The 16,630-nt window shown below is 45.9% G+C and overlaps 1 protein-coding gene across 1 annotated transcript in view; it reads right to left on the bottom strand.

Annotated features, from left to right (window-relative positions):
- LOC146806229 (olfactory receptor 52J3-like) overlaps positions 1 to 16,412 on the bottom strand; it is a 151,750-nt gene extending 135,338 nt beyond the window's left edge. The window contains exon 1 of the mRNA XM_085623909.1: positions 16,322 to 16,412. Within this exon, the coding sequence (XP_085480035.1) occupies positions 16,322 to 16,412 (91 nt within the window). The remainder of the gene's footprint in view (positions 1 to 16,321) is intronic.
- Between the last annotated feature and the right edge of the window lie 218 nt (positions 16,413 to 16,630).

The following is a 16,630-nucleotide window of genomic DNA, read 5'->3' as shown; positions in this document are numbered from 1 at the left end:
TAGTTATGGGTTTAGATGATCTTCTAATTCCATAATTTATCTTTGAATTGTAAACATTCCTTATATATAATAAACAACACAACTCATTTGAAATTAGTTAATAACAAGCGTTATCTCAATTAATGCAAATTAAAATGAAATGTTATTCAAATCGCAAATTACCATATTTACCTAATCTGGCTAATTGTCGTCCTCTAAGTCAATCAGGTTGTCCTGCAGCACGCTACAGTCCCATAGATTGGGTTGAGACCATTAGCGCGTACCAGTCAATCTATGCCCATTTAATTGTAGAGTTCAGTTCATCCGAAATTGGGCAGCAATTCAGTCCGTCAAAGATTCAGGGAAGCAGCTGTCCTGCAGTGTCACCGTCCTCTCCGTCAGCATAACGTCAGGAATCAGAAAGAGCGCGAAAATGAAGAAAACTACCACTCACTATTCTATGGTATTTTTATAGGAAAATCAACATTTAATTGTAACAAATATCACTTTTAGACGATCCTCATTGGTGGATTTGGGGTCAGTCGGTAAAGTTCTCACATATTTTAGTTTATTAAGTCATTTCACTTGCTGGTTCCGGTTTTTAAAGAAAGTCTATTGTCTGCCGATTTGGCATTTTTCCCAGGATGACCTTGGTGGGTACAGCTTGCCTGGGGCCAGGACGAGGCCATTGTTGCTCATCTTAGCGCAGGCGCACTTCACCCAGAACCTCGTGGAGTATCGTCTAATGCGTCGTGTCGAAGGGGCAGCCATCTTTGTGGAGGCCCGAATGGTCAATTTAAGTAAAACAAACACAAAACGTAATTAAAACATGGAAATGGCTATTAAAATGGTAAACCCTCACTAATTCCCCTATGTGCATGTAATTATCTAGCATGATAGCAACATTTAAAGTGTTTATACTCACTATTTAATGCAACTTACAATTACGTCACAAAAGCAACATATAACATGCAATATTCTAATTTTCTAATATTAGTATTCGTACATCATTTAACTTACGTATTAATTAGGCCATGCAAATGCAAATCCCATGTGTAATTCATATATTAATATGATTGATTAATAAATCACTTCAAACACTTAATACAGTTATAAATAATTGATTATTCTAATTAGTATAGACATGCAAATGGGGAGGGTATACAAAATTTTGCATTACCCGCTCCAGCAGCCTCACTCACATTATTGTGGAATGCTTCATCATGAGCAACAGTACTACCAAGGTGGACACATCCGTTGTAAGAGGGAGGTATTTATACAAATGTTTGATTATGATAGGAATAGTCTCAAGGTAACCCCAAAGGCTGTCCCTTTATTGGCAGGTACCCAGGGTATGATTAAAAAGAAGACAATGTGTATGTGTATAGAGTACTGTCACTGAACAATCCTGCTTAGTGCTGATGTGTTTCAGCCATGGGTGCCCAAGAGACCAAAGCCTTTCTTTAGGTCTATGTGGGATTCCTAATTGTACTATGTACACACTTATACATAGTAAAACAGTACCAAGGAAGTAGTAACATCCAATGTTTTTTCTAAAGGAAAAATATATGGCCCTCATTAGGGGAATAATAGTCATCTTGGTTATGGCTGAAGGGGACACCCTCTAAAGTGACACATTCTTCAAAAGGTTTAGTTCAGCTGTACCTATAAAGAATTCCGGAACCTGAACTGTTGCATGTAGTAACTTAAGAAGATCCCTTGTTTCTCCAAACATCAGATTATAGAGTGCATGCATGTACATGTATGAGTATTTCAGGGAGATTTCTTTCTGATTACCGTTTTTGAGCTAATATTTATTTTCTATGGTCGTCTAATGTTTGACACTAGGTAGGAATTTTATATTAGAAGCTTTTTGTGATTGAGAAGTATATATAGAAATATATTATATTCTGACTTATTGCAGAGTAGAAGTAGTGGGAAAGATCTTTTGTGTGTTTTGTTAATAATCCTCATACCACATGTTGTCAATGTTATTGGTGTCCTCTAAACTTTGATGTTTAAAAAAAAACTCTTATTAAAGTAAATTCATTACAATAGAATACCTGTCTATGGACCGGGAGCCAGTGCAGGTGTTTCACATGCTGGGTGATGTCTGTTTTCTTGGGCAGGTTGAGGATCAGTCTGGTGGCTCAGAAATGGATTGTCTAGAGTCTGCATGAGTTCAGTGGTGGTGCCAGCATAGGCAGCTGGTGATGAGGGCATGCATTACTGTCTTCCTCATTCTGATGGGGAGTCACTTGAAAATCATGCAGAGCATGCGGAGCGTGTAGAAGCATGTTCAGGAGATAGTGTTGACCTTACTTTTCATTGAGACTTCGCTTTCTAGAATGGTGCAGAGGATGCAAGCATGGCCTCTGAAGGAAGTGACCCGAATAGGGTCACTTGGGTTACTAAACCACCTCTTGGCCTTACCTATATTATTGAAGAGTTGGTCAGCCAGTAGAGAATACAAACAAGCAGTAATCTGCAGAGGAGCCCAAATACAACAAGCTGCATGCGATGCTTGCTACTGGACTGAATGAATAATCATGCACAGCATAGTATAATACATCTAATACATCATAAACCTTTAGAGCACGCCTACAAGGGAGGTTTGGGATGCGTATTCTAGGGAGACGGAAGGGCGTACATCACCAGCCCGAGACAGGCACACGGTATCTCTTAGTCAAGGTCAGCCAGCTGCATCCCTACTCCTCCCCACGTAGGAGAGGTGCTGTGAACAGCACATTGCTTACACACACAAGAAAGGGCCTATTCATAAGCGAGGGAGCGCCCCTTGTTCAATACAGAAACGAAAATGGGTGTATACTTATTAGGTGAACAACAAGTGCCATGGCGTAACTATCTGGGCCTACCTCGATCGCAGTTTGAAGCTCACCGCATGCTCATATATAACAAAAATATAAAATGGCGGCTGACATACAAAATGGATGCCACCCTTCCAAGACTAACCTATACTGTGAAACATCATCTTTATTATAGCTCAGTGGGTTTGTAAATATAGATATTTACCACTGCTATATTTAGCTATACAAGGCTAATCTGAATAGCAAAACATAAGGGGCCTGGCCCTATGATTATTTTGAAACCTACAGCCTCTTGGAGTGGGGGTAGCTCAGAGTTCCGACAGCCACCAGGAGTTGTTCCAGAGGGTGGTGTTTTTGCCAAATATGCAAACTTACATCTTGTCAATGTCAAGTTTTAGGCAGTTGTCCATCATCCATGCTGAGGTGTCCTTCATGCAGTTGTGGAAGTTGGTCTTCATTGCGAGAGGTTGGCAGAGAGAGATAGGATGAGCTGTGTGTCGTCTGCGTAAGAGATGATGTTGATGTTGTGCGATCCGATGGTGTCTGAGTGTGGAGTCATATAGCTGTTGAAGAGTATTGGGCTGAGGAATGAGCCTTGGGAAACCCTGCAGATGTTGTGCTCGGCTTGCGTTGCGAAGGGAGGGAGGTGGACTTTCTGAATTCATCCTGTGAGTAACAATGCCATCCATCTGAGTGCATTGCTATACCAATCTGGTGTAGGCGATCGATGAGTGTGTGGTAGGAGACCATGTCGAAGGCAGTGGATGGGTCAATCAGGATCAGGGCAGCTGCTTCTCCTCTGTCGAATATCCTGCCCCCAGACCTCACATCTTATGGCTAATACCATTTGAACTCTGACCTTTGGAGCCCCATTAATTTTGGTTGCTGCTTTGAATTGTTCTGTACTTATGATTATGTTTCCAGTTTTTCAGGGTCTTCAGTACACATAAGAACTTATGTCCTGAAGCTGGTCTTATAGATGCCTTCACAGTAAAGACCAACACGTCGATAATCCGACCCATTTTCTTTGTTACCATTCTTTTAAGAGTTGTTCATTGTATAGCCAATTATGTCTTTCCTGTCATTTAATGTGTGAATTGGGTTATGGCAAAAGTGTTCATGATAAACGATCTGTAGGAAAGAATGTCCATCTCAGTTGCTTTTGCCTCTATGTGAATTGTAGTCTGTACCCTTTTATATAGCACAGTTTTTTAGATAAATTTGGACTTTTTTTAGTATACACCTATGTAGAATATTTACAAGTTGCCACAAAGTCCTGTAAGCAAACATTTTTCAGTGTTCATGTGAATTTTTCACAGCGCCACTTCTTTTAGCGTGACATTTTGAAAATTAGATGCAAGTTAGACGTTCCTCCATAAAAACTCCAGCAAAATATACAACGCAATATTTACAACGAATTCCTACGTCCTTAAAAAAGAAAAACTGCTGTGAAATCTAATTAGAGGCAGTTTTTTAAGATCAGAAATTATCTGGTCTAAAAAATGATGCAAACACACTTGAGGCCATCTGGCCACGCACTGCAATTGTGCCTCAAGGTAGTAGTCTCTATATTATGTGCTGCGAGGCCTCCCTGATCAGCCGGTAAGTATAGCTTGGACAGTGCGGCCCCGCACCCGCATCCATTCCATATGATCTCACACATGATGCATTAGAAGGAATGGAAGACAGGATATTGAATATACACTGGCAATTTAGTTAAGAAATACAGTAACAGGGCCATCACCACCATTTTAAGTAGCACTATGCGGACCTTGACGGTCAGAGCCAGACTCCTCCTGAAGAGCATTTGCGACTTGACGTCTGCTATCATCTGCAAGATGTTCCCCTCTAATAGGTCCAGTGACTGATGATATACACGTACTCCAATGTACCGAAAGACAGTGGGCTGCCACTTCACATGTATATCATTAACAGCCAGTGTGAGGTCGGGCCAAGCCTGGTTGAATGGGTATAAGCAAGATTTCGCACAATTCACTCTGCGACCAGAGAGGGATGCAAAATCATTGAGGATCCGCACCAAGTCAACAGCTGAGTCTCATGCAGTGCCCCCTGATCATAACTTTGAATGCTTTCCATTCCACGTATCTGGTGGCAGCAGAGCCGGCATTTGTATCAAAGAAGTCCACCATAGCCGTGCCAATCGATGCCCGAAAAGGAGGATCCTCCATCGGTGCCGGTTGGAGGCATCAGAAATGCACCACCTGTTTGGCGTCTTCCCATTCCATCTGGAGAATCTCAGGGGGTTGTGATCTGAATGTGTGCACCCCAGGTAGCCTATATACCAACAAACTGCGGGCAGCTCCGATGAGCTAACAATGCAATCAATGCACACATGGAGGTCATGAGGCAAGGAATAGAAAGAATAGACTTGCACATACGGATTCAATGCTTTCCAGACGGCAGCTAAGCGCCAGAGCTGCAGCTAAATTCCTATTGCCTGGGTGCTAGACCTGGCGACATTACGGGAAATGGGTGGAAAAGCCCTGTCTAATGCCAGATTGTTGACAGTGTTGGAACTCCTCCCCAAGAGCCAGAGTACAGCACTCCAGCGGGTTATTCTACCTGAGATTTGTGTAAAAAGGCCATCTGGTCCGTGTTAGGTGCGTACACATTCCAGTAGTAATAAATGCATTCCATCCTACCTCCCCAGTACCAATATGTAGTGGCCCTCCCTGTCCACCTCTCTCTCCTCCACAGCAAAGGAGATGCCAGGCCACACCCAGTTAAGCACCCTCTTGGCATATGTGGAGCAATCCTTTGCAAATATTTGACCACGCTATCGGCGATGGAGCTTGCGGGCTTCAGGCAGTGTGATATAGGGTTCCCTCAATCTCGCAATGTGGGCTGAACTACGTTTAAGGTAGGAATACACAGCGTAGCAGCGCAATGGTGTGTGCATGCTCCTCATATTCCAGGTGTTAGTAACCGGCATGAGTGGAAAGTCGAAGGCGTGTTGAGGTACACAGGGAATGCAGCAGGAGGAAGCAGAGTATCCGGTCAAAAGCCTGCAGATGTGGGCAGCAACTGCAGGACAACATTGGCTGAAATATATGCATGTTAAACAATAAAGTGAGGGGAAAACAAAAGTATTGTAAAATTGAGCAACATAAGAGCTCAGGGACAACATGTATCCACCCACACTGGCAATAACGCCTTGTGGTAACTGCTGCAAGTTTCACCAGCCGAACACAGCTTAAGTCTCTAGGGGGTTGAGAGTCTAGCACACCAGTGTCCCACATGTCCACAGGAAAGAGCGATCAGTGTCATTTGTATGTGTCTTCAGTCCGACTGTGAAGGCAGGCGATGAGCTTCCCAAACTACCATCCATCTCTCCATCAATGGCACCATCCCAGCCAGCACAGCAGGGGATCTTGCCGAATGTATCAGATATCACCTCACCACATGTTCCATTTGGTAGTAAAACACCTAACATTATGTAATCATGCCATCTGAAGAGTCACATCCGGGGGCCGTCTCAACTCCGCAACAGATGGCCATATCGCAGTGGAGCCATCGTCGCCAGCGGAGGGTTCAGGGGAAGCATCATTTAACCACTAGAAATGACTCCCTTTGCCTCTGTACCCCTGTGGCATAGTCAAGGTAGAAAAGTATGTGATGTTATCCACTTACACCTTTCCCAGCCTGTAGGAGGCCGAAGAGAAAGGGTCTCGGACCTGTCCCTGGAGAGGGATGGCTCACCGGCACTTGATGGTCCTGCTCGGCATTAAAGAATGGGGAGAGTGCACCTGCTGGCAGTAGGTCAAACAGCCATGTATCAGTATATGCCACTGAATCAGCTTCTTCTGCTCCCTCGGGAAGACCCACCACCCGCACATGTTCCATTGGGAGCGGCCCTCCACATCCTTCGCTGTTCTTTCTAGAGACTTTACACATGCTATTAGCTCCTGTACCTTTGAGCAGTTCTTGCTCAATTTCGCGTACCATGTCAGTCAGCTTGCGATGATCTGCGTGATCCAGGGTGATGTCGACTGTGATTTTATCGATGCAACCCCCCAAAGTGTGGGTTCATTCGAGGGAGGTACCTATGCAAAAGGGTCCTCTTAGATGCTGAGTCGCTGCTCTCCCATCACACAATTTGTGTTGGTGGCACATGTTATACAATGTAGACCTCCCCACGTCGGTGTGCAGAAGCGCCTCTACCGATCACAGCTCCAAATGGTGCCAGTAGGCCTTATCATACAGGTCAGCAGCCAGACTTTGCAAGCAGATAGGAGCAATCACCGACACTTAAATGTCTACTGCTGTGGGCCACAGGCTCGGACCTGATACGGCTTGCCTCCACGTCGCCTGTAGCGACTCCACAGCACCAGCACCTCGCACTCCAGGTCTGAGATGCTGGCCCAGCGAGGTATCCAGGCCCCGGGGACTGTCCGCCTTTTTAGGCATCGGCTGCCATGGTGTCGCAAGAATGGAGCAATAAAAAGTGATGCACCACTTTTCATAAACGAGGCCCTGAGTCTGCATTTCCTCTTTCCCTGAGACTCTGGCTGGTCATCCTGGCTGTTGAAGGGTTCAGAGAGGTTGTTGACCTGTGCTGATCTTGATTCTGACTGCTCCATTCTGCATTCTGGTGTTTTTTTGCCCTTAGAGGTGTATTTGTGAACTCTTTTTGCCTCTAGATGCTGAAAAGTGACGTTGGGCTAACTAACAGGAACTGCTTGCCCGCTAGTTGGCCGGCCATCACTTTTTTAACCCTAACGTGTCTTATCTATTGCGTTGATGGAAGTTTTAGCGACAATTGTCCCTGTCGCTAGCTGGCTCTAATACCATGTGGAAAAGTCTTGTATATACACCACAAACATACCGTTAAGATTTGGCGATTGGCAGCGGTTAAAAAATTGCTGCTAAGCAACATCAAAATTGCTTTGCGGCTAATTCTTGTAAATATACCCCCATGTGTGTTGCGTGGGAACACCCACAGCAACACACATTGAACACCCTTGTGTGTGAAAGGGGCGCATATTTACAAGACCATGAAAAGCCACACAAAGAGGCTTTGCGTAGCCTTGTAAATATGCTGCAGCACATTGTGACACCAGAGAGTCAGAAAATGACCCTCCAGCGGTGCAAAAGTGCTGCTAGAGGCCTTGAATATGTGGCACAAAGAGTGTACCTTGGTAACTCAGTTGATTTTCTCTGGTACATGATATGCTGGTTCACCAGGTCGACCAGTGCTATGTGGCTGAAGTTGCTTATTGTGCCACAACTAGTGACCACATGGGGCACCATATTGTCTCAAATGGTCCGAAATGTTGTGATTACTATTGAAAAATAGGCACCGTGGGAAAATTTGCACCAGAGCTAGACGGTACTGATCTCAACAACTTCTCAGCAACGATGCAGCCAAGATCCAGAGAAAAGTCCGGGTAGGGTATCTGTGATGGATTCTCCAGGAATGTATTGGATTAAAAACCTCATAATCCCATTTCTTCTCAACTTCATAACATTATCCAGGCAAACAGACCCAAGCCTATTTGTTGAATTGTGAAGAGGGGTTATTTTAGCATTTTTTCAGATGCGTTGTTTTTTTCTGAAAAGAATAGACTTTTATCAAAAATGTTGCAGCTTAATTTAGTAGCTTGGCATTATACCTGTGATTTTATTTGTTGTTGAAAACTTGTCTGTGAGAAGTATATTCCTGTAATGATGCATCAAGGGTTGGCAGGTTAGTTTAAGACTTGTGCAGTCTTTCCACTCATTATGGCCACCGTTGGGAATGCTGACTGACTTACTCTTGAGGTCCTAGACACAGTTATGATGTAAACAACTCAACGATTAACCTCTGGAGCAGTGTCATCAAAGAACAGGAACATCCAGTGCCCCCCTGTGCACCACAATCTCACAGCAAAGCAGGGGTCTGGGAATATGGATACAAAGCAAAGCCAAGCTCCGCACCACTGAAGGCCATTACCCAAGTCCTCAGAGAGGGCAGGCCCAGCTGACCCTACCCAACGAGGAGCTGCTGGTTCACCGTTCTGGCCAACAAAGTCCCCAAAGGCTGATGTTGTTTGTGCATCATTTGATCATTACTGTCGGCACCTGCGCTGAGGTGGTCAATAAGAGACGCAAATGTTTAAAAATAAAAAAATTGCACAAATTGTACACTGTGCAACAGCACCACATTAATGCGGAGAACCCCTGAGATTGTATTTTAGGAGAGTAAGTGGTCACAGGTTTATTACTGGATCAGCTCTTCTTTAATGTGGTCTCTCCTAGACTGACAGTGTGCAAAGGTGAATTATCCAAATGTTCATCTACTATAACACACAATTTTAAAAGCAAGAAAAAGCACGATTTAGGTACAAAGGACTTAAGTCAGTTTAAAAAAACAAAGATGTAAGTCATAAGTGGTGAATGTGTAACAAAGAATTCACGCTGATTTGCTTTAGCAGCCTTGAAGTGTGAAATCTCTTGCCAGTGAGCTTCCGATTCCAAGATATCCTGATAACATGGCTCCATCTAGTATCAAAACCTTTCCACAAAGTTTCAAAAGAAGTTCGCTGGTACTTTCCCAGTAATAGAAGTGCTTTAGCAGCACCGGGGTCATGAACCACTGTCAGCCTGTCCATCCACTCCCAAGCTAGTCATTAAGAGGGATCTGGCACTTTACCGTTAACTAGCATCATAAAATAATAATTTGCAAAGCCATTAGATCCCCGCAGTGAAACCTAGTGGTTTAGCACATGCTTTTTTGTTAGCCATGGTTGTGTGTGCATCCATGGAGGTCAGTTTTCATTGGTTTTGTTCAAAAACGAAAAATGAATTCTAAAATGGCCAACATCGATGTGTGTGCATCCATAGGGGCCATCTTTAAATGCATTTGTAGTGGTTGAGCACACCCAGTCAAATATGGCTGTTAGAAATGGGGGTCTATAGTTGGCAATGGGTTGCACCTTTGTCCAAGTAGGAACGCTTCTTCTTAGGGCAAGAGGAATATACTTCTAAAATAACCCCTGCCCACCCTCTTGTTAGCTTGGCACGAACAGACAGGCTTATCTCAGGGGCAGTGTGTAAAGCATTTGTGCACACATACACTAATACAGTAAAAGCACTACAAATGAACACCACATCAGTTTAGAAAGATAAGTAATCTTTAACCCAAACAAGACCAAAATGATAAAAATCCACAATACAATAATCAAAATATGACTTTTAGAAGGTAAAAACAATTCCGTCCGGAGCAAACTATAAATGCGACTCTTTCAACACAAAGTACCTTGAATGCATCAAAAGCATAAACAAAAATGGACACAGGAAAGGTGATGTATTGGTTCCTTACTCCAGGGAAGGTGATGTGTTAGTTCTTACTGTGCGGGGAGGTGATGTGTCCGTTTCTTACTGCGGCCCTAGACTAGACTTTGCGTCCTGGTGCGATGCATGGTGATCAGGAATGCGTTGGTTCTCGATGCAGCGGTTGCGGGCGGCAATGGTGCTGCGTTGGTCTCTCTAGCCATGGTCCCATGATGTGTCAGATCTTGCAGCCGCACAGCAGGGCCTGTGTCGGAAATGGCGCAGTGATCTCAGACTTTAGAGAGATTTAGCGTGCAGCGATTTCTCCAGCGGGACAATGGCGATGCTTTGGAAATGGGTGCAGATGTGTCAGGCTTCTTATAGTGGCGTCTCTTTTCGAGCTCACAACAGCAGAAACAACCTCCAGAGCCCCAACACAGTAACAGGCACATCTTGGCAAATCAGAACTCCCAGCAAGGAAGTTCCGGGGAGTTGGTGGTGAAGTCTTTGTGTCCCTGTGACTTCAGAACAGTAGGCAAGCTCTACTTGATGCCCTTGGCGATCTTCTTCATAAGGATACACAGCAAAGTCTTTGTACTCTCCTTGGCAGAAACAGCCAATTCAGGCCAACCCCAGACAGCACACAGCAAATGGGCAGTACTTCTCCTTCAGCTTTCTCAGTTCTTCTCCTTGTCAGGGGTTCCTCTTGAGTCCAGAAGTAATCTAAAGTTCTGGGGTCTGGGCCCCAACATTTTTACAGCATTTCTCTTTGTTCTCGTGTGGCAGAGAGGCCTTGTGTTTAGTCAAAACCAGTTATGTCCTCTCTGGTACAGGTTCCCGGCAGGAGGTGGAGACAGCATTGTGAAAGGCTGATCAGGCCCATTCAGGTGAAAGGAAATCTCCTTCCCCTACTCTAAATGCAGCCCATGTCTTTCCAGCCTAGCCCTGACTCATCCAGGAAAGGCAGGACACACCTCAAACCCACAGTGGATGTTTACAGGGAATGCACATCCCCAGCCCTTGTCACTCCAAAGCCAGACTACCAATCCACAAACCAGTAGAGGCACATCGGAAGGCTAAGCAAGAAAGTACCCACTATCTAAAAGTGTTATTTTCAAACACAGAATGTTAAAATCATCCTTACTAAAATATGCATCTTTATATTCTGAGTTCAGGCATACTAAACTTCAATTTCCTATCTTGTCCAAATGGGAAGTTCTACTTATAAGATGTTATAAAGAAATTCCTATTCTTTCCTATTAGACGGATACCCTTTTAATAGTGAGGACATGTTACACACATTAGTACATGTCCTACCTTTCACATACGCTGCACCCTGCCCACAGGGCCTACCTTAGGGGTGATTCACATGTAAGAAAAGGAAAGGTTAGGACCTGGCACGTGGGTGCACTTGCCAGGTCGACATGGCAGTAGAGGCTACGTGCAGACACTGCAGTGGCAGGTCTGAGAACCCTTTGCAAGGCTGATTGTGTGGGTGGCACAATCAGTGATGCAGGCCTACTAGCAGCATTTGCTTTACAGGCCCTGGGCACACACAGTGCACTGTACTAGGGACATAGTAGTAAATCAAAGAAGCCAGTCATGGAAACACAAGTCCATAATAACACTTTACACAGAGAGCATATGCACTTCAGCACTGATTAGCAGTGGGAAAGTGCCTAGAGACCCAAAGCCAACAAAAGCAGGGTAAAATACAGGAGGCCCAAAAGCAAAAAAATCTGGGGATAAAGCCACTGAAAATGCCAGGTCTAGCAATGACCACAGTGGATCAAGGTGAATTCGCGATGCACATCTTTGAATGAACTTGTTCAAATATTACAAATCCATTTCTGGTACCACAAAACATGTATGTGCATGATTGTTCATATGTGTAATCACAATAAGAGAGGGGGACATGGAGCAGTTATTGAAGAAAGGTCCTGTACTGATGCTCCAAAGGCTAAGCATAAACACTAAGAGTGATATCAGTTCCTAAAGGGAGAGGAGAGTATGAGATCTGGCAGTCCAGGTCGGAACTGCTTCTAGGGGTGGGTGTCTCCAGAAGCAGGTTCTAGAGTGTGTGTAGAGTTGGGTAGAGGTACTCCTGTGTGGGTGATAGTTGTGCCCCCACACACCCTTGCGGGTGCAAAAGCATCATCATTGGGCACTGCTCCTCGTGAGGGTGGCACTGCAGTCCCTCACGGGCCCTCTTTGAGGGCGCTCTGTTGGAGATCTTTTAGGAGTAGCCGCAGTTGTGCATATGGGTGTGTGGGTTGGGTGAGAAGTGGTGAGATAAAATGACCCATTGGTACCCTTGTAGTTTTATTCACGAGTCCTCAGGGTCAGGTTTAAAAATAGATCGGGGGTGGAGGCGCAGATCACGCTAAAATTCATAGGGGGAGGAAAAGTTATTCTCCCGCTGCTCTCAACCCGTATGTGAATCTAAAGTGAGATAGTGGGTGAGTGGTGGGTTGTCGACATGTTTCGCGCTTCCCGTGGTCCCTAATGGATCCCTTAGCGCTTCACCAGGGCCTTCGTAAGAGAAAGGAGGAAAAGGGGAATCAGGGAGGAAGACACCCTATATTCCCTTATTACCATATGACAGATGAGTGTCACAGATACTAAAAGTGGGCACGTCTTATTCGTGTCCCATGCTCGAAACCTGGTGGAGACAGAGAGAGAAGAGGGGGAGGAGGGAGGGGGAGGGGGGTGAACCTGCTTCTGGAGACACCCACCCCTAGAAGCAGTGCCGAACTGGACTGCCAGATCTCATACTCACCTCTCCCTTTAGGAACTGATACCTCTCTTAGTGTTTGTGTTCATGATTTTTCATAAGTAAACACAGAGGTCATCTCGGGTCTAAGAAGGTAGTGAACATAAAAGACCAAGGCAGGTGAATTGAATTCCCACAGGGATAATCCCGAAAGAGGACTGGGGCCCTCACTCACCAAGAGGTGACATGCTTCATCATCGGGATCATCGGTGTAGTATTATTACTAATATTTTGTTCAATTTGAGCACACCACAGCAGTAGCTTTATCTTTCACCCGGTCCTGAAGAAAGCCCAGATCCTTGTATAGATCCCAAGGGCTGAAACATGTTGACCTATTGCGAAGAGTAGTGTCGAATCTCCACTACTCTACCTTATGCACTTTTTTAATCATGACAGTGAAACCTTCACAGTAAAGCCTTTTTTGGTAGTCACTAGCCAGTTTTAACTTCACCACTAGTTTCCTCACCACTAGTTTTCTCACCACCGATTCCCTAGCACTGCTCTCTTTTACCTCACTCACAGTATAAGGAACACTACTCCTTGTACATACAGCCTCATCCTCGCTGAACAAAATCCCTGGACTCCTCCCTCTTAGTGAGGGGATTGTAGCCTCCTTTGGAACTAGGTTTTTCCACAGGAGGAACAAACCCGATGATGGAGCATGTCACCTCTTGGTGAGTGAGGGCTCCAGTCCTCTTTCGGGATTATCCCTGTGGGGATTCAATTCACCTGCCTCGGTCTTTTATGTTCACTACCTTCTTAGACCCGAGATGACCTCTGTGTTTACTTAGTATATGGGGAAACTTCATCTTGCTGGTCTATAAAGTTTTTCCCTTTGACCCCCCTAATTCCTGTTGTTTATACATGATTTTTCATAGGCAGCCATTTAGTAATGGGAAAAAACACATTTAAAGATGGATGCCTGTAAATAGCATGGCGGACAGGAAAATTAAAAAACAAATAATGTTGTTGGTGGGTGGAGAAAAGAAGCGATAAGCTGAGAGTACTAAGAAAGGATAGGGTCTGGGTTGGAATTTTTTTTCAAAAACAGAGGAGTCCAGGAAGCAAGCGACAACCTGGGGAGGGCTTGGTGAAAAAAACAGAGAGCAAGGAATAGATGGGGAAGACGCTGGCTATGTCAAACTGAGAGCGAGTGGGTTGGAACAAAGTAAAGGGGGAAGAAGCACTAGGTAAAGAGAGCATGTAAATATATACTTCAGACATCTGAAAACTTCCAAAGTTTACTTAGTTGACCTGAAGCACTCCCAAAGATAAAATTAGCTAGAAGCTAATTGAAATTTTAGCAACTGTTCCAAATGAGTTCTAAAAGCATTTGGAAGTGTAGCCTAGGCCTGCACAGTGTTAAGACCTTAATTACCTATTTATTTTAGTTAACTATTTGCCTCTCTGTTAATGCAAATATCTCCATTTTCAGAAACTGCTTGTATGAATTTTATAATATTGAGGGCTAGCTATTTTATCACACTGAATCTGAGTTTCCAACCCTTTCCACTGCCTAGAATAAGTCTTATTTATTAAAACACTTGATACTCTTGGAGAGTCAAGCGCTGAAAGTTGTTTCTTGGATTCTAAATTGGAAGTATTCAAAATATTTTACCCTGGGACAGTGCAACGGTGCCCTTGCAACCTACTGCATGAAATCTATGGCTGCCCAAGAACCCGAAGAAAAGTCTTTGCTGGCATTACAATGAATTATCAACCATAATGTCTTTTCACACTTCAGGAACAATTATCCTTTGACCATCTCTCCTTTCACTTCTCTTCGTCAGCTTAATAGTAGGATTGAGCATGCAACAGACCACAACATACAACGAGCTCTGGTTTGCATAACTTTATTCTTCAGTATGCAACCGTTAGCTGAACTCACCGGGTCACACACTTTATTGACCACACCCAGCCACAGCCAACAGATTATGTAATACTTGTAAAGAGTCTGGCGGAGACCACAAGAGGCCTCTTACACACAAATACAGGACACAACATCTTCCCCTTGGTTGAATAAAACATATGAACATATACATATACACATTATAACTCCTCAATGAGTCGTTAAGGTCTTGCACCAGTCTTCCAAATATATAGTTGTGTGAGATAGAGGAGGTATGCCTTCATCTGCCATCTCTGGATAAGAGTCAGATGCTTGACTTGGGCACTTAGGTGGACTTGCCTCACTCATGATATCTGAAGGTGACGAACATCAAGGCCCATGCTTAAAGTGTACTGAGTCTCTGGTTATGGATTTTCCAGGTCATTGGGCAGTTATCATATGTCCCTTTCCTGCCACAACTCTTTGTGATTCAGCATCAAATGGAGCATCAGTCTTGCTGTCTGCTTTTGCTTGACATGAACTCAAAGTTTGTGTCTGGATCAAATTGGCAATTTTCAGTGTGAGCCTCCATTTGGCATTCGCGGGAGTTGTCAGTGACATGAATCTCGTCAGGGTCTATTGACTGACTGATGGTGCATTACAAGAGTTCCAAGAGCTCTCCCAAACTGCAAAGTGGGAGGACTTTGTCCTGTCATGGAATGAGGAGTGGAAAAGTAGGCACGGAGGGCTGGGGATAAAGCTGTTTTCAAGTCGATTCCTTCCAGTGCAGCACACTGCACCACCTATTTCAAAGTACTCATTAATCGTTTAACAAAGCCGGTTGCCTGGGGCGGAGCTAGCCGGCAGCGATGGCGGACGCGTGAGAGCGGAGCTCCCTGCTGCAACCCTCACACGATCCGTTCAACTATCCTGCCCAACGGCGCTGACCGGCGCGGAACGAAGGGGAATTCTCCCTCCTTGGAGCGGTGTGGTCGGAGAGGCCCCCCTGACAGGGTAGGGGGCCGAGTGCACCGATAGGAGGATCGAGGCTGTGTCTGGTAGGCGGGCCCGGTATCCCCGGCCTCGCTTGGAGACATCCCCGACGTGCGTGCTGCGACGTGCGGCAGCGAAGCCGTCAGTGGACCCGATCCTACGGGCCTTCCCCCGGACCCCCCCCGCCGGAGATCGAACCAGCGGAGCGGTCGGCTCAGAAGGACGGCGGCCGGCCCTGAGACTCATGCTGTGACATCCTCGGGACCAGGCAGGAGCAAGGAAAGACTCGGGAGCCCCGAGGCTTGGGTGAGGCCGGGGAAGACGACGAGACGCCCGGACGGCGAATTCCCTGGAGCGCCCCGAGGACAGTGTACTGATCGCACTGGACTGGGGCCTGCGGTGCAGAGTGACCGACGGTGAGCGCGGGGGCAGCGCCTGGCGCAGGTTTTCGGAAGAGCGGGGGGCACGTTGGCCCCCCTTCCCCCCCCCCCCCGGGCTGGAGGATCGTTACTGGCAGGCCTGCTGTGCGCCTGGAGTGGCCTGGGGTGCACCTCCGCCGGCCTCCCTGGAGGTGCCTGAAGATTGTACGGCGTCCTGGGGTAGGGCGCGTCTACTGCTGTGGCGCACCCTGACGTCGATAGGACCTACCTGCGGGAATTGCCTCTACTGGTGTCGCCGGCCTGGGCAGTGAGGTGGTGCCCGCTTGAGAGCTGGCCGAAGAGGAGCGCCGGAGTCCCATGCTTCCTGGTTTCAGGCGGAGGAGCCCGGGTCTGGAGTAGTGCTTAACCTGGACGGCGACCATGGTGAAAACAGACAAAACGCAGCCCAAACTTTCCTTCGACCCCCGTAGGGCAAAGGGGTCAGCCGCGGAGAAGGCCGAGGCGGCGGCGGGCGGCTCCCCCACGGGAGCCCCCGCGGAAGTGGACATCCGAGAGATGCTGGTGGCGATGGAGAGGG

This window comes from Triturus cristatus, chromosome 8 (assembly GCF_964204655.1).
Source record: "Triturus cristatus chromosome 8, aTriCri1.1, whole genome shotgun sequence".
NCBI lineage: Eukaryota > Metazoa > Chordata > Amphibia > Caudata > Salamandridae > Triturus > Triturus cristatus.
Note: the sequence above shows the minus strand (reverse complement) of the source record. Positions and strands in the feature narration are given on the sequence as shown.